This window comes from Myotis myotis, unplaced genomic scaffold, assembly GCF_014108235.1.
Source record: "Myotis myotis isolate mMyoMyo1 unplaced genomic scaffold, mMyoMyo1.p scaffold_m19_p_3, whole genome shotgun sequence".
In the NCBI taxonomy this organism is placed as follows: domain Eukaryota; kingdom Metazoa; phylum Chordata; class Mammalia; order Chiroptera; family Vespertilionidae; genus Myotis; species Myotis myotis.
Genome location: NW_023416335.1, coordinates 206,320,005 through 206,343,874, shown reverse-complemented (window position 1 = coordinate 206,343,874; position 23,870 = coordinate 206,320,005). Strand labels below are relative to the sequence as shown.

At 52.7% G+C, this 23,870-nt stretch overlaps 1 protein-coding gene across 1 annotated transcript; it reads left to right on the top strand.

The window, feature by feature from the left end:
- Positions 1 to 7,247: 7,247 nt before the first annotated feature.
- On the top strand, positions 7,248 to 15,469 carry TEX33 (testis expressed 33). Its single transcript, XM_036297046.1, has 5 exons — positions 7,248 to 7,269; positions 8,726 to 9,171; positions 10,920 to 11,064; positions 15,101 to 15,211; positions 15,378 to 15,469. The coding sequence occupies exons 1-5, from the start codon at positions 7,248 to 7,250 to the stop codon at positions 15,467 to 15,469; spliced, it is 816 nt and encodes a 271-aa protein (XP_036152939.1).
- Positions 15,470 to 23,870: the final 8,401 nt, after the last annotated feature.

Genomic DNA, 23,870 nt, shown 5'->3' with positions numbered 1-23,870 from the left:
ATAAACGTGGCTTTTTCTGCGTGCCATGTCTGCCTGGCTTCCATCCTTGCCCCATATTTCCATCTCCGGCTGATGCCTTAGAACAGTGATGGTGAACCTTTTGAGCTCGGCGTGTCAGCATTTTGAAAAACCCTAACTTAACTCTGGTGCCGTGTCACATATAGAAATTTCTTGATAATTGCAACCATAGTAAAACAAAGACTTATATTTTTGATATTTATTTTATATATTTAAATGCCATTTAACAAAGAAAAATCAACCAAAAAAATGAGTTCGCGTGTCATAAGTTCGCCATCACTGCCTTAGAACCACTGAGGAAAGACTCTGTAGCACCTGCCAGCTGGGGAAGCCACTTTATTACTTAGTTTTGGCAAAGGAGGCCGCCTGTTGTCCCACGTCAGGTGGGGCATGCTGGGCCCTACCTGGAAGGGGCACCAGGAAGCCAGAGAGAAGTGAGGCCACAGCTGGCCAGGCACCAGCCCCTGCTCTAGGCCCAGCCCTCTGGGTGTGTGTTGGGTAGGGGGCGGGGGAGGGGCTGTTTCAAATGACTGTTGAAAGAGGAGTCACACAACACGGGCCCTGGGGCCTCAGAAGAGGTGATGCCCAGCAGCAGGCCACGGGAAGGTGGCCTTCACCTTGGGTGACCTTCCGGCTCAGAGTAAGACCCTCTGTCCCTGGGCCGGGAGCTCAGGCAGGTGAACCAGGAGCTGCGGTGGAAGAAAGCCACCAAGCAGACGGCCCAGGTGGCTGCATCTCCAGTTTCCTAGCAACAGGCCTGTAAACCCTCCTTTGGGGATATAAGGTGACTCCAGGCCCCACCACCTGGGGGTTCCCTGCTGCCCCCTGTCCAGCTTGGAAAGAAGTTCTACTGCGGGCAAAATGCTACCCCCACAGCATCACATGCTGCAGAGAAATTGTCCATGAAAGGAAGAGTGAATCCATGTGGCAGACTCCATTGTTTTCTATTGAGAACTTGCCACCGCCACCCCAGCCTGCGGTAGCCACCCCCCTGCCCAGTCAGCCACCCACATCCAGGCAAGACCCTCCACAGCAAAAGGATTATGACTTGCTAAAGGCTCAGGTGATGGTTAGCAATTTTTAGCAATAATGTATTGTGTTTTTTAGGCATAACGCTATTGCACACGTAATAGACTGTAGCATAAACATAACTTTTATATGCACTGGGAAGCCCAAAAATTGTGTGTGACTTGCTTTATCGTGATACTCGCTTTATTATGGTGGTCTGTAACCAGCCCCACAATACCTCTGAGGTTTGCCTGTGCATTTACACACCTATAGGCAGTTAATTCAGGGGACAAGAGCAAAAACAGGAATCCCGTGAGGAGGCAAGCGTGCTAACCCAGGCAAGAGGTGGTGGTGGTTTGGACCAGGGTCAGGGCAGCTGCGGAGGTGGATAAAGGGTCTGAGTCTGGTGCACTCTGAAGGACTTGCTGATGGGTCGCTTACGGGGTTAGCTTAGGGTTATAGGTGACATCCCTCTCTGCCAGGCAATGTTCTAAGCATTTCACAAAACGTCCAGTGCTCACTCTTACCCTTGGAGGTGGGTTATATGTTTCACATGTGAGGAAAGTCCATCTAAAGAACATGGACAGCCAGGCTGGCGTGGCTCAGTGGTTGAGTGTCAACCTATGATCCCCAGTGTGGGGCGTGCAGGAGGCAGCCAATCAATGATTCTCTCTCATCATTGATGTTTCTATCTATCTCTTCCTCTCCCTTCCTCTCTGAAATCAATATTTATATATTTTTAAAAAGAACATGGACAAAGCCACTCTTTCTAAAAAGTGGCAAGCCCAGACTCTGGGACCCCAAGTTTAACCACAGTGCTCTCTGCCTCCTGGGGAGACCCTGAAAGGCTGGGCATGCGGGATATGTCCCTTATACCCCCACCCCTGCTGAGTAGCAGCGAGACAGGATGGAGCCTCTGGCACCAACTATGCAAGTCCCAGCCTCATGGAATCCTCTGAAGCCCTTATGTTTCAAGAGGAAGAGAGTAGACTCCCACTGTCCCAGCCCTGCCCTAATTTTACTCCTTGGTTCCTGATCCCTTCACATCCAGCTCAGACAGTTCAGTGTATCTTTCCCTCCCCTCTCCTCTCCCCTGGACCTACATGTATGCTCATAAACACATCCATGCCTTTCATATTTGAGTCCCTTCTAAACTGTTGAACTCCTCTGCATCTTTCAAAATCAAGCTCACACGGCCCTTCTGTGAGCCCAGCCTTCTTTCCCTGGAGAGAACTAATCACTCTGCTTAATCCTGTGTGATCCCCAAACTTCCTTCCCACTCCATGGTACCCAACCTGGCACATGGTGGGTGCTCAGGGGATATTTCATCCCTCAGTGCTGGCTTTCCATGGCCTCTGTCCCCTAGGGCTGGCCTATCTGCCCTCTGAGGTAACAGAGCCCTGTGTATAGTGGTCGCCATGGAGACTCCAATGAACAGCAGGGCAGGGCCGCTCCCTAGCAACCACCCATTGGTCTTCAGCAGCTGCCCAGTGCAGATCTTCACTCCTGGGCTTCAGCACACACCAGAGCGGTTCACGTGTTTTCTGACGTTATAACAGAGAGTGGAAAGGTCAGACAGGCACCTGCCAGGGGGGCTGGGGGTCTGTCATGACCCAGATTTCATCTCCCTTCTCCCATTCAGAGTTGCTTGTGAGTGAAGACTGCCCAGCCTGCAACTGGACCTTCTCTCCCTCCCTTCTTCACCAACATCTCTTGGGACCTTCTCTTCAGGTCAGAACCTGCAGTGAGTCCACACATCTGTGGACTGGGGGTGCCACTGGGGCAGATGGGACGCTGCTGTGGGCACTCCGCTGGGTGGCTGGGGATGGGGAGTGAGGACAAGGGCAGAAAACTCCCTTGAAGGACATAGAAGATGTGGGCTTGTTTTCAACACCACTGGGTGAGGTCCTATTTCTTTCCTGGGCCCCAGTTTCTCCATCTGTGACAGAAGGTGAGTTAATACTTCCTCTGAACACCTCACCGAGTTCAACCTACTAGACTGCATAACAAATCGTCCAACACTTAGTGGCTTAAGACCACAATATTCTCCCAGTGTCTGTGGGCCAGGAGTACAGGTGCAGCTTCAATGGGTCCTCGGTCTCAGGGTCTCTCAGAGGCTGTGATTAAGCTGTTGGCTGGGGCTTCAGGCTCATCGCAAGGCTCAACTAAAGAAGGACCCCTTTCCAAAGCCCCTCTCATGATAGGAGGTTGAACTGAGAGCCTCAGTTCCTCATGCGCTGTTGGCCACCCTCCGTTTCCTGCCCTGCGGGCCTCTCCAGAAGGCAGCTCATCACACAGAAGCTGCTTTCGTCAGAATGAGAGAGCCAAGAAGAGCCAGAGAGAGTGTGAACAAGACAGTCACAGTCTTTTATCATCTCATCTCGGAACTGGCATCCCATCACTTTTGTCATATTCTATTTGGTAGGAGTACGTCAGTAAGTCCAGCCCACAGATGGAGCGGTCAGTGGAATTAATACCAAGGACTAGGGCATACTGGAGCCATGTCAACTGCCCCGTCTCACCCTCCATGATATACGTCCCTTCCTCATGCCATATACGTTCATCCCCTCCCAAGATCAAAAAACATCTCATCTCATTGCAGCATCGCCTTAATGTCTAGAATCTGTTTCTATAAATCAGGCCCAGGTGTGGATGAGGCTCTTCAGGTGCTGTTTCTTTTCTTTTTCTAAAACAAGACATGCTAATACAGTAGTCTTCAGGGTCTCGAACTCTCTACCTGCAGGTCACAGATGCGTTTGATGGGGCATGTGTTTTACTTTTATTCAGAGAGAGGAAGGGAGAGGGGGAGAGAAATAGAAACATCAATGATGAGAGAGAATCATCAATCAGCTGCCTCCTGCACGCCCTCCAACCTGGGATCAAGCCCACAACCCTGGCATGTGCCCTGACTGGAAATTGAACTATGACATCTTGGTTCATGGGTCCGTTGCTCAACCACTGAGCCACACCAGTCAGACAGGTGCTGTTTCTTGAGTTCAGTCCTCCATCAGTAGGTCTGTGGAACTAAGTTATCTGCCCTGAACACACCTGGCATACAATGGTGTGACAGGCAGAGGATAAGAGCTGCAGACATTCCTCTTCAAATAGGAGGAAAATGGAAACACGGAGTCACTGGTCCATAGCAGTTCTGAAATCGAGTCAGGCAAATGTTGGACTCTCTTTACTAGGTTTCAAGGCATGGAAATAATTCTCCATGGCTCTCAGCTCTGCCCTATGGACCTTTGCTTCCACTCTCTAAGTTACCCTTAAAAAAAAAAAAAAAAAAAAAAGAGGTAGTGCGTGTTTGCCGCTGAGTGGCTTTTTCAGACCATTTCTGTCAGTAGAATTAGGAAGTCCACTGGTTTCTCTTATTTTGTCCTGTCTCTGTCCCTTTCACCCCACGCTGACAGTATTTTCGCCTATATCGTTTTCCCAAAAACTATGACATTGGCACTCCAGCTGAGAGAGAGCACCCTTACGCTTCCTAGAGGACCTATTCTTTCATGAAGAGCGTCTGTGAGGCATATTTTTATCTCTGTGAAGGGCCCATTGTGTGACTGAATAATACTCTGATTCTTTCATCTTTCGAAGGTTTTAACTAAAGGTTGTACAGTCACCCTCTTGGTTAAATTTTCCTGGCAGCACTCTGAAGCCTTTCCTTTCTCTTTTTTAAAAAATTCTATTTTATTGTTGACAGTATTACAGATGTCTCCCATCCTCCCCGCCCCCCCCCCCCGGCACCCCCCCTCCCCCGCAAGGCCTTTCTTAATTTTAGCATCTTTGGGCATTTGGAGAGGATGAGAATTTTCAAACTATTAAGTCCGGCCTCATTTTCCCTTAACAGTTCTTTCTTCAATCCTCCTCTTTCCTCTCACCTTCCACTCTGCGCAGCAAGGAGAAACCAGGAGGCCCCGCCCGCACTTTGTTTGGCAATCTCCTTTGTTAGATCACCCCGCTCATCAGTCACAGGCCCTGCCTCCCACAGGACTGCTGAGGGGTACCCCTGAGTTTCTGTCACTACACAACAAGGTTCTAGTAACATGCCCCTCACTCCCTTTTGTGCCTTCAGCGGCAGCACCCTCACATCCAGGTTTCTACGACTAGCCCGTTTAACACGATCTCGGCCTTGTCTCTCATGTTCCTCAGAAGTCTCCCAGGCTCTACCTACTGCTTGGTTCCAAAGCCACTCCCACATTTTTAGGTATTTGTAACAGCAGCACCCCATCCCTGGTACCAAAATATTAGTTAGCTGTTGTTGCATAATAAATCACCACAAAGCTCAGCAGCATAAAACCATGTGTTTAAAAAAAAACCCCAGACAGACAGATTATTAACCTCACAGTTTCTCAGGGGCAGGATTCTGGGTGTGGCGTGGCTGGGTCCCCTGGCTCAGCGTCTCCCACAGGCTGTAATTAATGTGTCAGCTGGGCTGTGTCCTCATATCAAGGCTCAACTGGGGAAGGACGTTCAGGTGGCAGGATTCGATGAGTTACTTATTGAATCCTGCTGGACTACAGGTCTCCATTCCTTCCTCCCTCTGTTCCTTACACCTGAGCCTCTCCATAGGGCAGCTCAAAACACGGCAGCTGCTTCCATCAGAGCGGGCAAGCCAAGAAGAGCCGAAGAAAGAGTGCGAACAAGACAAAAGCCGCTGGTCCAATTTGGAAGCGACATTCCCTCACTTCCGTCATATTCTTTTGATCTGAAGCGAGTTGCTGGGTCCAGTCCACATTTAAGGGGGGCATTTTGCACAGTGTGTGAATACGGGGCGGGGGGAGAGAAGGGGGGTGTTGGGATCATTGGCAGTTACCTCAGAACCTGCACAATCACCAAGCAATTAAGTAAAAAATTAATAAGGCATTTTGCTTAGTGGTTTTTCAAGATGATAAAATTAATCCAGTTCTTAAACTGCTCTGAGCTTGCCAGCAGAACAACTTGCTGGGTGACCTAAGACAAGTCTCTCTCCTCCTCTGGGCTGCAGTGTCTTTATTGATAAAATGAAGCAGCTAAATTAGCGTATCTCAAAGATCCCTTCCAGCTGGACTAAACATCTGTTATATAATAAATTGCTTTATTTAAAAATTCATGAAAACCTCTAAAAAAAAAACCTGTGATAAAATAAGAGAATATTGCCGGGACCAGTTTGGCTCAGTGGATAGAGCGTCGGCCTGCGGACTGAAGGGTCCCAGGTTCGATTCCAGTCAAGGGCATGTACCTTGGTTGCGGGCTCGTCCCCAGTGGGGGGTGTGCAGGAGGCAGCTGATGGATGTTTCTCTCTCATCGATGTTTCTAACTCTCTCTCTCTCCTTTCCTCTCTGTAAAAAATCAATAAAATATATTTAAAAAATATATAAGAGAATGTGAATTAGAAAATGGTCACCTTGGAAAACGGAACACAAACCTAAAAGGTGCAGAAGCGTTTGAAGATGCCAGAGCTGACCCCCCAATTCAGCCCGGAGGCCTGTCTTGGGAGGAAAGATACTGGAGTGGGGTCCTGCTCTCGGCTCCCCTCCATGTCGGCCAAGTTGGTTCCCTTCGTGTGAGCTTGAATGACCAGCTGGAAAAATGGACAACATCTTTTTTTAAAGATATTTTTATTGATTTCAGAGAGGAAGGGAGAAGGATAGAGGGAGAAACATCAATGATGAGAGAGAATCATTAATAGGCTGCCTCCTGCATGCCCCCTGCTGGGGACTAAGCCCACAACCCAGGCATGTGCCCTTGACTGGAATCGAACCCAGGACCCTTCAGTCTGCAGGCTGACACACTATCCACTGAGCCAAACCAGCCAGGGCAAATGGACAAAATCCTATTTGCAGGGAGGCAAATAGTCGCCAGCATGGGGAACCTGAGGCAGCACCCACAGCCAGGGGAGTGCTGGTGGTGCAGATGGGGGAGGAGGAGGAGGAGGAGCCTAGGTCTCAGGCTGCCCGAGGAAGGCCTTGGGCACTCGCTGGTAGGGGGGCATCAGGGCTTCTAGAAAGAGCAGAGCCCGCAGGGGTCCAGAGGGCAGGCCCAGTGCCAGGGGCGGTGGGTGGATGGGGCAGGGGACCCCCCGAGTGCCAGGGAGCACTGGAAGCAGCGGCCTGGAGGAGCCTCTGGTTGGGGGCTGGGCACATGGTCACGGTCTCCCTGTTCCGCTCTCACGAAGCCTCTGTGAGATCTGAGACGACTGACAGGTTGTTTCTTTGTCTACAGGATTAAGTTTGGAATAAGACACCATGGAGCTGAGCCATCGAGCAGGTAGGACGGGCCGAGCAGGGACGCACGGACCGGACCGGAGACACTCAGTGCAAAGCCAGGGCTTTGAGAGGAACTCCCCAGGGGCAGCAGGGACCACCCCTTCTCTCCCTCGGTCTTGCTCTGGCCTCCAGACCCTCTGTGGGGCCCGGCCTCCTTGGGCATTCCTTGAAGACAGAAGGAAAAAAGAAGGGAAGGGATACCCCTGCACCAGGCCTCAATCTCCCCGTGAGCAGGAGGAGGGGCCACGGTTGACGGGTGGATGCTGAGTGCTTTCTGCCTCCACTCCTTTCCAGAAGGGTCCCCATCCCCATCCTGGAAGCCTTGGTTTCCCCGGAGGTGCCCCTGGCTGAGCTGCCTGCTCCTTGGGACAGACCCAGGACAAAGGGAGGGGAGGCGCCTGGCCTCCTCTTAGACTTGAGTGCAGTATTACTCAGGGTCTGAGGCCCCCACAGCCACCTACTCATCCCCTCACTCACGAGGGACTCCACCTACTTCTGACGCACAGGGCTCTCTGGTGGGTGCTGGGGGGCATCCAGGACTGACTCACTGTGGACCCCACCTTCAGACTGCCCCCTCCCCCCGCCCACCAGGAGGAGAAACAAGAGGGTTTGGAGCTCACAGGGATGAAGAAAGGGAAACCCAGGGATGAGAAATGGGGGGCGGAGTGGGGGGTGGAGATTGGCGGAGCATGCTGGGGACAGAGTTGTGAAGTTGAGAGGAGGGAGCTGGTCCCGCAGGTTGGCAGCTTGGGGTGGCTGCGGCTGCAGCGAAAGGAATGGCAGAATTCTGAGGGAGGAGGAGGGGGGCTTCTAGGTGGCAGAACCGGGCTGGGCAAATGCTGGGAGGTGGGACATCCCAGGTTGTCGTGGAGATGGGAGAAGAGGATGAAGAGGAGACATCACAGGCTGGGAGCAGGAGACCCCTGGGACTGGGAGTCAGAGCAGGAATGGGGAGGAGAGGAGGGAGGTGAGAGGTGCAGTGTGAGCGGGGGTGAGAGTAGGTAGGGCTGAGAGCACCAAATTAGCCCAGAGAACAGAGGAGGGAAGTGCGGGTTGGGGAGCAGCTCAGAATGGGGAAAAAGACCGGGGCCCAGACCCAGCTCTGGTCCATGCCAGCCGCCAGCCGTGGGACTTGGCCAAGCCAAGTAATGCCCTGTGCCAGCTGCCAGGGCTGCGGCTCCCATGGTCAAAATCCACGTGGGACGACCCTGTCCCGCGGGAGGCTGGCAGCTGAACGACCTTCTCTCTTTGTCTCTTTCCACGTTTCTCACCCATGCTCCTGGCTCCCTGACCTCTCTGTTCCCGCCCCTTTTTCTGCTCTGCGGCTCTGGGGCCTCTGGGGCTGTCCATGCCCCCTCCCCGGCCCCACTGCTGTCTCCCGTCCTGCCTCCCACTCTGCATTTGTCTGCTGTCTCCTTCTCTCTCCCCCACCCTCCCTCCCTCTTCCCTCTTTTCAGGTACAACCACTTTGACCAGGGCCCATCTGAATAGCAAGGAAGGCCAGCAGGACACGGACCCCAGGAGAACTTCCCACAGCCCCGTGGAGACCTCCAAGTTCAAGGGCCAGACCCCAGTCTCCCCGCAGGCCTCCCTGAACCAAGAAGGGAGCCCCCGAGACAGCCCCCAGGGGCAGGCCTACCCGGAGGGGAAACGGTCTCCATGCTCAGCCGTCAGCAAGGACTCCCCTGGGATGGACTCACGGCCTGGGTCCATGAAGAAGGGGGACAACAGAGTCTCCCCAAGGGAGAGCAGGGTCACTTTCCAAGAGGGGGCTCAGCCATGCGAGGGGCTGAAGGAAGGCCCCAACTCCGGGGCCGAGGGCCAGACGAGCAGCGTCATCCCTGACAACATTCGCCACAAGTTTGGGAGTGACGTGGTGGACCAGCTGGTCTCCGAGGAGCAGGTGCCAGCACGGGGCCCAGGAGGCCCAGGGCGGCAGGAGGGTGGTTCAGGGAGACTTATAACGAAACCCCAAAGGAGCCTACTTTGAGAACAGAGTTCCTGTAATGATGTCACCAGGAAGCAGTGTTTACTGAGCACTTACTATGTGCCAGGCCCTGTGCACTGTGTAAACGCTTCACATATAACAACTCAGAAAGCTCCCATTATCCCCATCTTAAGGGGAAGGGGCCCCAGGCTCGGGCAGGGCTAGGAAAGACCATCAAACGTACCCAGCTGTGTAGGATGAGCACCCGAAATGGGCCAGCAGATTCTGGAGCCCAAGTCCTCAAAGACGCTGCAGTAATAAGTCTTAGGTTTGAATTAGAGACTTTTAACTCATATGGATCCAAAGGGGACAGCATTGACTAGACAGCTCTGATGGGGAATCAGGAGACTTGGGTTTGAGTCCCGGCTCTGCCAGGAGTGCTGGGTGGCTTTGAATAAGTTCCTTCCCCTCTCTGGGCTTTAGTCGCTACATCTGTAAAGTGAAGCAGTTGGACTGGATCCCGCTGGCAAATACCTGGCGTGCATCCCACAGCACTGCTGGTCTGGTGCATGGCAGACATCATTAATCAATGCTGGCACCTCTTCTCTCCGCGCCCCCCCCCCCCCACACACACACACCGTTTTGGGGAGTTATTACTGACCCATTGAAAGTTGAGATAAAATTCATCTGCCATTTTCCAGCCAGACACTAAGGGCTTTTCCTGCTTTGGCATTCTGAGACATTTTCAAAGCCACCTTCTCAACACTCCTAGCAACTACATCGTGCGGTAGGCTGAGCAGGAGCTGTTGCTGCTTGTTTTAAATTTAATAAATTTTTATTGATTTCTAAGAGAGGAAGGAAGAGGGAGAGAGAAACATTAATGATGAGAGAGAATCCTTGATCGGCTGCCTCCTGCACGCCCCCTACTGGGGATCAAGCTCACAACCTGGGCAAGTGCCCTGGTCAGGATTCGAACCATGACCTCCTGGTTGATGGGTTGACACTCAAGCATTAAGCCATACCGGCCTGGCGATTGCTTCCTTTTTAACAGATGGTAAAACCAAGGCTCAAAAAGTGCTATGATCTGCCCAGGGCCGTACTGAGCTAATGGAAGATCCAGCCTCACCAGGCTGTGGGCCGGGCCCCTTCCATTTGTCATCTTACGGAGCAGGGGGCCTACCCTGTGGCTGAATTGGGACTCAAATCCAGGCTTCCTGGCTCCTAGGCCCGGGCTCGACCATTCTGGGCCTCAGTTTCCACTTTGGTACAAGGCAGGGTTGGTTTCCATGCAATCAGAGGAGCCTCCTAGAGCTGCCTACGGTGATGCCTCGGTCCCAGGAGGCCAGCCAGGCTCTGTCCCCAGCAGTGTGGGCGGCGAGTCCCCATCCTGAGCCCCCGTTTCCTCATTTCTAAAACGGCAGGAGAAATGTCACCTTATAGGGACCTCTCCCGACGAGGTACACAGTCGGTGCTCAGCGCAGGAAGAGGTTTATGGCCACCGTCATCTCTGATGTCCCCCCCGCCCCCCCCGGGTGGGAGGTGGGGTGGATGAGAGGGAGGAGGGGCCTTCGGCATCAGCTCCCCAGCCCTGCGGGTTGGTTGAGGGCTGCAGGCTAAGGGGGGAGCAGGCGTGGTGAGGGCAGGGTCAGGGGAGTTAAAGGGGAAATAGAGAAGCTGGACCTGCTTCTCCATCCCGTGTCTCCTCTCCGTCCCTCCCTGCTCAGGCTCGAAATGCCATTGGTGAGGCCGTCGAGGGCCAGAAGAGGGCAAGCTCATGGCCCAGCAGGCGCCAGAGTCCCGCGGAAATCGCCTCCATCTTCTCCGACTACTACGATCTGGGCTATAACATGCGGTCAAACTTGTTTCAAGGTCAGGTCAAAGGGCAAGGGTGGGGGCCGTGAACACCCACGGTCCCCAAGGGGCAGGGAAGGCCTCTGGGATGTCTACCCCTTCCTGGGCCTCCATGGACCCGACCCTAGGATACATCCCGGGGGGAAGCATTCCCGGCCGCCGCGGTCTGCTCTTTGCCGGCCGTCCAGGGCCCTGGCAAGCCTGCCCTCTCCGTGCAAGTCATCCATCCCAGTTGGCTGTCAGCTCCTCCCTCCCCCAAACACCTCTAGCGTCCTAAACTGCTAAGATCCAGGCACCCCCGGCCTGGGCATCTTTGGTCGCAGTGACACCAGGTTTCTAGTTCAAAGCTCAGCTCAGCAACGTGCTGGGTGTGGCCTCACGTAGGATCTTTAACCTCTCTGAGCCTCCGCCATCACCTTCTTGGTCCGATGGGGACAACACGGTAACTGGCCTCCCTGGGTGGGCGGGACTCTGAAGCCGCTTGGCCAGTGACAGGCAGTGAGCGCTCAGTAGCTGGCAGGCTGGTGCTTTTCCTTCCCGGACCTGGTGGTGGCGCTGCCCGGGGAAATGGGTCAGCCCTGGGCCGTTCGGTACAGGGGGTGCTGCTGGCTCCCTTTCACAGACAGGCCGGAAACAGTTTGCCCAGGACCTCTCCGCGGTAGGAAGTGCATTTGAAGCTCAAATCCAGGTGTTTCTGCTGCCTCTGAGCCCCAGAGTTTTCCCTGAGCCCTGGGTCCCCTCCCTCCCTATGACCCTGTGCCCAAGCATCTACTGGACTGCTCCGATGGGGTCCATGGCCAGCACCCAGGCTTCTGGCTGCCCCCACGGTCCAGTTCTGCCTCAGTCCAAAAAGTCAAGTTTTTCTGGCCCTCTCCCCGGCTCCTGCCTCGCCCCAGGCCCTCTCCCTGTCCCGGAAGCCGGCACAGCTCCTCACCTGGCTCAGATCCCCGTTACCCGAGAAACCGGACAGCCACGGCAACTTTCCGGGTTTTCCTTGGAGCTTAGAGAAGGGGTGGTGCTGGGGGAGGGGAGAGAGAAGACAGCTCAGATTGTCCTGTGTTCTGAGCCTCAGCAGTCAGCCTTCCATGGGTCCCTTTAACAAGCATCACCCTCCCAGTACTACTTATTCTTTTTGAAAAAAATATATTTTATTGATTTTTACAGAGAGGAAGGGAGAAGGATAGAGAGTTAGAAACATCGATCAGCTGCCTCCTGCACAGCCCCTACTGGGGATGTGCCCGCAACCGAGGTACATGCCCTTGACCCAAATCGAACCTGGGACCCTTCGTCCGCAGGCCGACGCTCTATCCACTGAGCCAAACTGGTCAGGGCCACCCAGTACTTCTTACATGCAACCTCATACAGGAACGTCTACAGAACTGTCAGAGAATAGTGTAAAGAAAGTCTGTGTACCCATCATCCCGTCTGAGCAAAACACCATTGTGCGTCGTCGTAGTAGCCGCTCCTAAGATTCGATTGTGAAATCTTCCTGGACTGACTGATGGGTAGCACAGTGCCGTCTTACCACTGGCCATGGTAGGCCTTAGACTCCAGAAATTGGCAAGTGCCGCGAATTCGGGTGTCACCCTTAGCACATAGCTGTGTGCCCCGGGCACCCTCTCCATCTCCACCCTCCAGGTTGGCCTCTGCCCTTGTTGTTCCAGGTGGGCGAGGCCCCTGTGGCTGGAAGGAGTAAGGGAAGGAAATGGGGGGGGGGGGGGGTGGCGGGAAGGCCATGGAAGATCTTCTGTCTCAGCGAGAGAGAAGCCAGGGAGGGTCTGTAAGCTGGAGAAGGGCCCTGTCTGACTGAGGTGAAAGGGTTGTTCTGATTGCTGTGCTGAGAGGTGGGGAGCTGGAGGGAAACAGAGCAGTGAGGAGGTGACTGGGACAGAGGGTGGCGGCTGGTCAGGCAGCAGGCTGGTGCAAGGCTCTACCCTGGAGGGCACCCCTGTGCAATGGTGGCCCAGGGAGCTCCCGGGGAAGGTCTGGTGTGGCAGGACTCTGGGCATTTGTGTGAGGTGGAGCGGGTAGCCTAGGCTGATGAATGGATTTGGGGTGAAGGGCAGGTTGACGAAACCCTATGGCCTGCTGAGTCACGAGGGTAGGATTTTCTATAATCTCCTAACGATATTTAGTTTTTCGGTTCACATTTAAGCCTTTAACCACCTGGAGTTGATTTCTGTGTTTAGTGTGAAGCAGGAAGTCAGTTTAATGCCTCCTTTGTGTGGATTACCTGTTGTCTCAGGCCCTCTGATTGAACAGTCCCCTGTCCCCCCCGGTGACCTGCAGTGCGATGGCTGGCACCCATCGGGTTTCCTAAGAGCCCGGATCATCTTCCAGGCTCTCTCTTCTGCCCCTTGGTCTAACGTTACACTTTTTATTTCCAAGGTGGTATTAGTAGCCTGATATCGGGTTGGGTAATCTCCCTCCCCCATCCCTATACCACCACCACCAGCAGTGTCTTGGCTATCCTAGGCCATTTACTCTTTCATACAAATTCTAGAATCAGATTGCCAGTTTCCACGAAAAGCTCTGTTGAGCTTTTGTTGCAAGTACCTTGAATCTACAGCTCAGTTTAGGGGCCAGTGTCAGTGCTATGAGAATGACTTTTCCAACTCATGAATACGGTATTCAGACGCATCAATTCAAACCTGTCAATAACATTTTCTAATTTTTTAATCTATAAAGATGATGCAGCTTTTGTTAGTTTTATTTAGACGAGCATTTTTTTTTTTTTTGCTGTTTATTACAAATGGTATCTTTTTTAAGTCACCTCTAATTTTCCTGTTTAGATGCACAGAGGTACTTTTAATTTCTGCGCACTAATCTTATATCCAGAAGCCTTACTCAGCTCACCTAGTAATTCCAGTTATTCGCTTATAGATTCTTTGGGGCTTCTTTTTAGTAATAACAACGGCTATGTTTATGCATAGCATGTAGCATGGGCCAGGCACTGCTTTATGCTAAATGTATTTTCAGTTGTACAAGAACTCTATAGAGTGAGTGCTATATTCCCTCTGCCCCCTTCTTTTAAGATAGAAAAAAATGAGGCGTGGAAAGGCTAGACAACTTGCTGAAGGCCACGTTGCTAGGCATGGTCACCGCTGGGAGCTGAACTGGCAGCCTGGGACTGAGTTTACATCGTTCGCCGCCAGGCTCATCCTGCCTTTCTGCCATCTGTGCTGGTTTATTTCAAAACAAATCCCAGGCCTCTTATTATTCATTGAATTTTAAATGATTGTGTCATTTCTGAATTTCCATTTGCTTCTTTTGCTAACCTGTTCTTTCCGGCTACTTTCTTATTCTTTGCTTAGACTTTTATTCCCTCTCATGACTCCAAACATTAAATAGACTGATTTTGTATTCTGTGGCTGGTTATTCAAATATCCTTGCTATCTTTTGGGATTTGATCCCCTGTTTGATGTTCCTGCTGACTCTTTTTCGTGGTACCTTATTTCCTCGTGTGCGTTTTAACTTTCCACATAGAGATACATTTTGTGAAAATACAGGGGTAAATTGCCATATGCCATAGGCTTCGACCAATTTCCAATAATGTAATCTTCCCCATGCAAGATCATTTCCCTCCTTTAAATAGAGGAAGAGACCAAAGGTCTGAGAGGTTAAAAACGTGTCTGAGGCCACACTGTCCATAAATGATGGAGCTGGGGCTTGAACCCAGGCCTGCCATCCTCTGCCTTACCCTCCCCACTACCCTACCCTCCACAATCCACCCTCTAGGCCAGTGGTCGGCAAACTCATTAGTCAACAGAGCCAAACATCAACAGTACAAACGATTGAAATTTCTTTTGAGAGCCGAATTTTTTAAACTTAAACTATATAGGTAGGTACATTGTTATTAACTTAATTAGGGTACTCCTAAGGCTTAGGAAGAGCCACACCCAAGGGGCCAAAGAGCCGCATGTGGCTCGAGAGCCGCAGTTTGCCGATCACGGCTCTAGGGGGAAACTCACACCCCAGGTATGAACCCCAGAGCACCCGACCTGGACCTGCGTTGACTTGTGGCTTCTGGGGATTTCTTCCTGGGGTTGCACAGGGGCCTCCGAGGAGATGAAGAGCCTCATGAAGGCCTCCTACACGCCCGATGTGATTGAGAAATCCGTGAGGGACATCGAGCACTGGCATGGCAGGAAGACGGACGACCTGGGTATGTGGGAGCTGGGGGGATGGGCTGGCCCCAGGTGCAGAGAGAAACCCTGAGCCGCAGAGGGAGCTCTGGGTGCAGTGGGGGGCCTGGAAGAGTGTGGGCCACCACGGCACCTGGGCCCTCGGCCCCGGGTGACCCGTGCTGGTTCCTGCCCTGTTCTCTGCAGGTCGGTGGCACCGGAAAAACGCCATGAACATGAACTTGCAGAAAGCACTGGAGGAGAAATACGGAGAAAAGAGCAAGGCCTCCAAGTACTAGACGCGACCCAAAGCGGCGCCCTCGACCCAAGAGAAAGTGCTAACGATAAAGCTAACAATAAAGACAAAGGCACAAGTCTAAACCTTTCTTCCCGTTTGGTGACTCTCTTCATGTTGGGGGTGGGGCCGATGTGCGATGCTGGAGAGACCAACCGAGGGAGGACAGAAGCCCTGAGGGCCCCAGTTCTCCCCCAGACTGCTGCCTACACACACACACACACACACACACACACACACACACACACCACAATTCCAGGAAAGGATGTGAGAGCGGAGTGGGACTCTGTCTCCAGGCCAGTGTGCCCGGTTCTCCCTCATGCCCTATGTGGAGGGGTCCTATCGCGGACACTGGTGGATGGATCTTACCTTCTACGCCCTCCCTGTTATTTCCGGACACCCATTCCTTCCCCATGTGCCCAAGGACTTCAGAGGAATTGGCCACGTCCCCCTTCAATCCAGGGGTAGTTTTCATTGGTCGCATGGTAATTCTGACCCCTCCCCCTACACCTACAAAATGATTGGTTTAGAAATGGGCATGTGGTTCAGTTTGGCCAATGAGATGCACCTGACCTCCGTGCATCTTGACTGGAATCAACCCAGGAAGGAAGGGTGTGTGTGTGTGTGTGTGTGGTGTGTGTGTGTGGCCTTCTGGGAGATTCTTTTCTCCCCTAGGAGAGCTGGGGAGCATCGCGCTCTCATGTGGTACTGAGTGAGAAACTCTCGGCCAGACTGCTCCTGGCAGACACAATCCAGGTCCCATGCACTCTTGGTCCTCCAGGGACCTCACTGAGCTGCTCCATCCCCCTGGCCAGCGGCCACCCACCTCTGGACTTCTGATAATGTGAGCCTGGGCGTCTGTTTAGAGAGCAAACCTTATTACCCTTCACTGCTAAAGGGTCCCTGGTAGCAACAGGGCAGGGACCTGGGAATGGGGAATCCGTCTGCAGAAGGCTGATGTGGAAGAAGCCGGCTCTGAGGCTCATGCATCCACCTGACGAACTTGGACCTACCCTCTCTGCCCAGCCCTGATCAGTGAACTGGGGCCTCAGGGAAGAGGACCCCAGAGAAGGTTCTTCAGGCTAGACAGCCATGTCTACCTGCAGCGTATTACCTGCTGGGCCTCCAGGCCAGCAGCACCCCTTCCCCCCAGATCACTGACTTGCTCTCACGGAGCATGCTCTGCTCATGGGTTATTGCTGTGTGTTTCAAACCACCCCAAAGCCTCGTGGCTTAAAAGAACAGCAATCATTTATTGCTCATGATTGTGCACTGTGGGCGGGGCTCAGGAGGTGTGCTTGCTTTCGGCTGCCTGTGCCGCCTGCTGTGAAGATGGCTGCTGCTCTCCTACCAGGCATCTCAGCCGGGATGAGCTCCGCAGCTGGGGCTGGCTGGCATCCCTGTCCCTGTGGCTGGCTTGGGCTTCTTCCTGGCACGGTGACTGGGTTCCCTGAAGGAGCCTTCGCAGGGGACAAGAGTCAATGTGCAAGAGCTCATCGCGCCTTGCACTGGCTTGTTAATGCGCCTGTCGTCTGAAGGTCATGCGGTTAAGCCCAGGCTTGTAGTGGGAGGAGACAGCTCTAGAGTATTCCTCGGGCAGGACTGGGTCCTTGGGGACCACCACAATAACAGTCTGCCACGGGGGTGATCAAACCAGATCACCGCCAGGAGAGGGGGCTGCCCTTCCTGAAAACAGAACCACTCCTCTAAGGTCGATGGGAGCAGGATGCTGAACGGGAGGTGAATTTCGCTTGACTTAATATGTATTGAAGACCTATTTATGTGCAAGGTGCCGAGTTCAGCTCAACTTCCTCACCGAGTACCTAATTTCTGCAAGACACTCCTCTTGTGCTGGAAAAACCAGAGTTTACTGAGTAGCTACTCACCACATATGGCAACTGAAAAAGATGAGCCATGTGAGCCCCACGTCCTGCATGGGTCAGGGTTCGGGATCTGGAGAAGGGCCGCGCAAAATGACAGAGATGAGACAAGAAATAATAATTTGGAAATATTGGGGGCCAGGTGGGAAGCCCGGTGCAAGGGAAAGGACTCCCACTGGTGCTCAGGCCTTGCCAACCTTTTATTCAATTTTGGATACACATCTAGCCTTTAGGCAGGTAATTGCGGTAACAGATAGACTATCTTTTTTTTTTTTTAATATATTTTATTGATTTTTCACAGAGAGGAAGGGAGAGGGATAGAGAGTCAGAAACATCGATGAGAGAGAAACATATCAGCTGCCTCTTGCACACTCCCCACTGGGTATATGCCCGCAACCAAGGTACATGCCCTTGACCGGAATCGAACCTGGGACCCTTGAGTCCACAGGCCGATGCTCTATCTGCTGAGCCAAACCGGCCAAGGCTGAGATAGACTATCTTAAAGGTCAGTAAATACTAGGAGGATTTACTCTGAGACTATTTGGTCAGGAAATTGCTTGAGCCCCCATTGTCTGGACTAAACAATCGGTGCATAACTCTGGCCCTTGCTAGGGGTTCAAGGTTCACCAGCTTTCTGGGCTCCTTGTTTGCACTTCTCTGCTAGTGAAGACAATGGGTGGCTTCCCACAGAGCCACCCAGAGTATTGTAGCCAAAGCAAACCCCGTACTGTTTGGATGTAGAAATCATAATATGCCAAGTGTACACACACAGTCTTTTCTCATCCTTACGCCAGTCCTCAAAGCTAGTACCACCCTCTCTACGAAGAGGGTGAAAACGGAGGCTTGGAGAGGCCACGTGAATTTCCCAAGATTCTACCAATAGGAAACTAGGATCAAAAATCCAGGAATCTCTGAGCAAAGCCATTTTCTACACCACCAGGCAATCATACAGTCCGGGCAACAAATACCCCTAGCCGGTTTGGCCCAGTGGATAGAGCGTCAGCCTGTGGACTGACGGGTCCTGGGTTTGATTCCAGTCAAGGGCACATGCCCGGGTTGTGGGCTCAGTCCCCAGTAGGGGGCGTGCACAGGAGGCAGCCGATCAAAGGTTTTCTCTCATTATGGGTGTTTCTCTCTTTCTCTCCCTCTCCCTTCCTCTCTGAAATCCATAAAGATATATTTAAAAAATACACATGGAGCGCCACAGACACTGGCCCTGTGAGGCACAATGGGGGACAGCGATGCGAATCTACTGCAGTCCTTGTCCTCGAGGACCGGAGAGTCTGCAGAAGACCGATGTGGAAGAAGCCGGCTCTGGGGCTCATGCATCCATCTGACGAACATGCACCTACCCTCTCTGCCCAGCCCTGACCAATGAACTGGGAGCCCTGAGGTGAATAAGACATGGCACTTGCCCTTTGTGCGCCCTGAGTCTGGTGGGGCGGTACGTCAGGAAACAGAGGCTCGGAAGTTTTACATACGAGTGAGAAATGCATACGGGGCCAGTGGAAGCACAGAGGACCTGGGATGGGACAGGGGCTAGTAGCCATGGAGGGCCTCATAGAGGAGGTGGCTGTTGAGTGGAGTCTTGGGACAGGAGGAGGCACATTCAGATGGGCTGGGCGAGGCGCGGCATTCCAGTGAGGGCGCAGTGTGAATGAGGAGCTATGGGGGTGGGAGCGTGTTAGGGCTCCAAGGTGGGGCACAGAGGTCAGGTGGGAAATGCAGAAAGAGAATCCGGGCTTGGAGGGGGCCGTGTGTGCCCCGTGAGGGTCTCAGATGTGAGACCCGGCCTCTCCCCCAGGAGCTGACAGTCTGGCCGGAACACGAAGGGTTAGTGACGACGGAAGAAGCCACAGGCAAGAGTTGAAAAGCTGCTCAAGAGCCCCAATAATCGGAGAGTGCAAATTAAAACCATCAATCTGTTGGGTTGGCACGCATTAAAACGCAAGTGTAGGTGAGAAGGCGGGAAATGGGAACTCGCGTACCCTCGGTGAGTTACGAGCGCGGAACAGCAAGGAAGGATTTAGCAAAATTGCAATGATATCTCAGAACTTAATATTCCATGTCCATGTGGCCTAGAGACACACAAACGCCACACGCGCCAGGAGCCCCACACCAAGGAGCCACTGCAGCTCTGTTCGTCATCGCAGAGCAACGCGCATGCCTGTGAGCAGGGCAGTGGACACGTGAGGAGGAATGGACCACATATACACACGCCAGCACGGGAAGATGTCGCAATATATCAGAGTGGGCGAAACGGCAGTCTGCAGAATGAGCCCCCCCAGTATGCACAACCTTCGAAAGGCACACACCCAGCCCTCCGTCACTCCTGGATGCAGTTACATGAGTATGGAGGTGGATTGGAAGGACGCTGCAGACATTCAACTTCACATTATAGTGCATTGAGCCCTTTTCAGACATAACTCCGCTTCCAGTAACTGCAAGAGAGCCGCCGAAGCGCCCTCCACGGGAGCGCCAGGGCTGGGAAGGGGGCCAAGGACTAGACGCCGGGAGAGGGGCAATGCCAGTGCTGACACACGTGAACAATCCTACCAGTGTCACCCCTGTGCCTCAGTGAGAGATTTCATCCCGGAACATTAAGCGGAACACTTTTAAATTAAGCCTTGTATACTTTGAAGCTGTAATTTTGGCAAAATAAAACGCGCACATACTTTTAAAACCTAAATAAGGTCTTTTCTCTCTGACACTGTTTCCAACGGCGTACCTTGTTCATGCTCCTGAGGGCCCTAGATGATGGGATTCATCGTGATTCTTAAGTCTCAAGGAGCTACAGGGACCAGATCTTAAGAAGCATGAATTCACAGAAAGGAGACGTCACTCGCCCTTCAGTCCATGCAGGGCCTCCTTTGCTCATAGTGAGTCAGAAATGGCTTCCTAATTTCTATAACATCCAAGCACCACTTGAGGGAGAATCCCCCAGTTGACATGCACCACGTGGTTGTCTTCCTACTCCAGCTCGCCCCCTGGTGGCAGTGCGGGCTTAGGCCTCTCAATTGCAGGCCAAGTGCTTAGGTCTCATAAATCCATGCTAAGGAAGGAGCCTAGGAGGCCATTTAGTTACATCTTTCTGACCATGCCTTTCCTGCCCCCACCCCAGCTCCATTTCACAGATGAGGAAACTGAGGCCCAGTTAGATTTATGTCTAACCTGGAAGTAGGCAGTCCTTGTTGGCCAGGTTTGCAAATCCAAACTGTCAGGGATGTTGCAGGGTGGCAGGCAAAGTCCTCTCTTTTCTCGTTCTCCCTCCAGGAGTCACGGTGTCTGTGGTTAACAGGAGCAAGCAGGAGCTGCAGCAAATGCAGAGGAAATGCAGGTTTGTGGTCAAGAGGCCACAGGAGACCCTGCAGCCCTAGGTGGCTGCTTAGCCGGGCTCAGCCCTTGAGCAAGGCCGTTCCACCTGTAAAAGCCTGTTTCTCATGGACAGCAGGGCCAGCAACTCCCTCCCTCCCCAGAGGGCCCGTAGGATGGCCTGAGAAAATGCACATCCGGGGCCTGGCACAGCACATGCCTCTCTTGCAGGTGTGTAGCAAATGATATTTTTTTCCGTCCTTCAGGCCCAGGTTCCCCAACTATGTGTTTCAAGGAACACTGGGACATGTGAACAGGAACTGTCAGGGTAAGAACATCCGAACCTAAAAATAATTTTTATAAGGGTTTATTTGAGCCAAACAGACCACAATTGCTGGGAAGCAAGAGCTCAAATGCTCTGGAATATGACAGTTTTTTAGTGTTTTTTTTTTTAGTTAGAATTAATGAGAGAATGGATGTAAGAAAGGTTACACAAGGATGGGAGAAAGCAAGGTCCAGGATAGCCAGCACGATAGTGTGTTCCCCAGAGGAGCTTACGCCTTAGAGGCATCTGGAGACGAGCATTACCTCTGCATGTCGGGCTGCAGTTGACCTAGATGCCCAAGAACAACGGACAGGGCTTGCTTAAGGCAAAAATAATCCTTTTATTTTTTAAATATATTTTTATTGATTTCAGAGAGGTAGGGAGAGAGAGAGAGAGATAGAAACATCAATGGTGAGAGAGAATCATTGATCGGCTGTCTCCTGCACACCCCCTACTGGGGATCAAGATTGCAACCCAGGGCATGTGCGCGGACCAGGACTCAGACCGTGACCTCCTGGATCAAAGGTTGACATTCAACCACTGAGCCACACTGGCCAGGCAAAAATAATAAGCCTTTTATTAAAGAAGTTATATGCCTGGGGTGTAAGTACCCAGCATGACCTGCCCAGTCAGGACTCTGTGACCAGATCACCCTGTGAGGTTACTTCCTCTCACTGGACTTGTCAGTTTTATTGCAGAACCCCTTTTTGGTCCACAGCTGCTATGTGAAAAATTCTCCCATTGTCAAATGAATTTGCGTCATGCTGTTCTAATAACAATAAACAGATTTATTTTGTGCAAGACTTGTCAGAACCTGAAATATGCTAACATTCATGGTGTCTCGCCTACTTATTGCATACAGTGTTCACTGTTCCCCGCTGTGCCTGGCAGAGACAAAGCAAGCCGCTAATAGCTGTGACAATAACAATGATTTTATTAACATTGCAGGTTCAGAAGCCTGGGAAGTCACCCTGGAAAGAGTAGATTTTGTGTGTGTGTGTGTGTGTGTGTGTGTGTGTGTGTGTGTGTGTCGGGGGAGGGTGGTGAGTGGATTGACATGTAAACCAGGATGCTCATTATCAAGGCCCACGGAGAACTGTCTGCCCAAGGGCCTGGCCACCGCCTCCATCTGGCCAACCCTGCAGGCATCTCTTAGGAGCCAGGGGTTAAGGTAAATGGAAGGAAGAACAGGTAAGTAACTCAAGCAGGTAAGTAATCCGAAAAGGCATGAGCCTGCACACAGAACAAGGTGGGTGGGTTTCATGGCTGGTGCTGCACAAATCAGGCTGAGGGCTATCCCAGCCTCCTGCTCACTGCCATGTGCTGCTAGCTTACCTGGTTTACAAGCAAGAGGTTGACCTGCCCCGGCAATAATGGCCAGTGGTAATCTCTTTCCAGTGGGCTGCTATTTACTGAGCACCTTCTATGTGCTGGGTACTTGGCATCATGGGGGTGACAGGGAAGTAGTCCTTGTGCTCAGAGGGCCCCCAGGCTAGGGTGTGATAATGGAGGGTGCGCATAGACAAGCATAATACAAGGGAGTGAGAGGGTCAGGAAAGGGGGGCGGGGAGGGAGGTGGTGTGTGTGCTGTGGTGGTGGAGGGGGGCTGGGCCTCCCGGGTGGGAGCTTAGGAGCTGGGATTTGGGGTGAACATGGCTGGGCCCTGGAGCAGGTCAGGGTCCTGGTGTAGACTGGTGGAGTAGAACGTTCCAGGCCTGAGGGAGGGACATTTGTGACTTCCGGCCTTTCGGAGGTCAGAGTGATGAGTTCCACAGCTGCTTGGCCCTGCAGCTGGCTCCAGCGGCACGTCCCCTCAGGCGCCTCTAAGCCTAAGCCCCCCTGGGGATAGGTTCTTCCTTCCATTTACCTTAACCCCTGACTCCGAAGGCATTTTCCCAGGTTTTGTTTTGCTTGCGGTCAGGTCTGTTTACCCCTTGGCCCAGGGTAACTCCCCACTCTCCAGGCTCCCTGCGAGTGTTTACCACAGAAAGCTGAGTCACTGTGGAGGGACGGGACTTCCTCAGACTTAGGAGACTTGGAGCACAGGGTGACCCCATTACGAAGAATGGCTAGGGCCTGGCTGGTGTGGCTCAGTGATTGAGCGCCGGCCCATGAACCAAGAGGTCCCTGGTTCTATTCCTGGTCAGGGCACATGCCTGGGTTGTGGGCTCCATCTCCAGAGGGGGAAGTGGGGGAGGGTGGTGTGCAAGAGGCAGCCGGTCAATGTCTCTCTCTCATTGATGCTTCTATCTCGATCCTTCTTCCTTCCCCTCTCTCTCTAAAATCAACAAAAACATTCTTTTAAAAGAATAACAGCTAGCATGGAGGCAGCTGTAGGCATTAACTCAGTCACAACACCCCGGCCACGTGCGTGCCTGTATTATCTCCAATTTACACATCCAGACACCGAAGCACAGAGAGGCCTAATGACTTGTTCAAGGTCACTTGTTCAAGCCAGTAAGTGCAGAGCTGGGATTTGAACGTCACGGCCTAACTCTGAAGTCCAGGCCCTTAGCCAGTAGGTGACTTTGCTCTGAGGACGTGTGAACTACGGTTTTCTCAGGAATTAGTGTGGAGAGGGCGAGGCTTCTAGAGTGTTTGTACAGTCCAGAGGAGGAAGCTCACACAGAGGTTGTTATGTCCTTAAATCCCTCCTGGTAACGAAAGACCGGTGATCTTCCCAAGCCCGTGAAGGAGGCAGACACGCTGCAGAGCATCTGATCTGGGTGAGAGCCAGGCAGCGTCCGCAGGAAAATTAACCCGGCAATGTGGACAGGCAGCCATGCGTGCAGGGCACCTGGGCCTGCGGGCCTGCGGCCATTACACCGCGTGCTCCCTCCCTACAGGGGAACGTGAGGGCAAAGGCTGGAAGGTCTTTAGAGACCCCC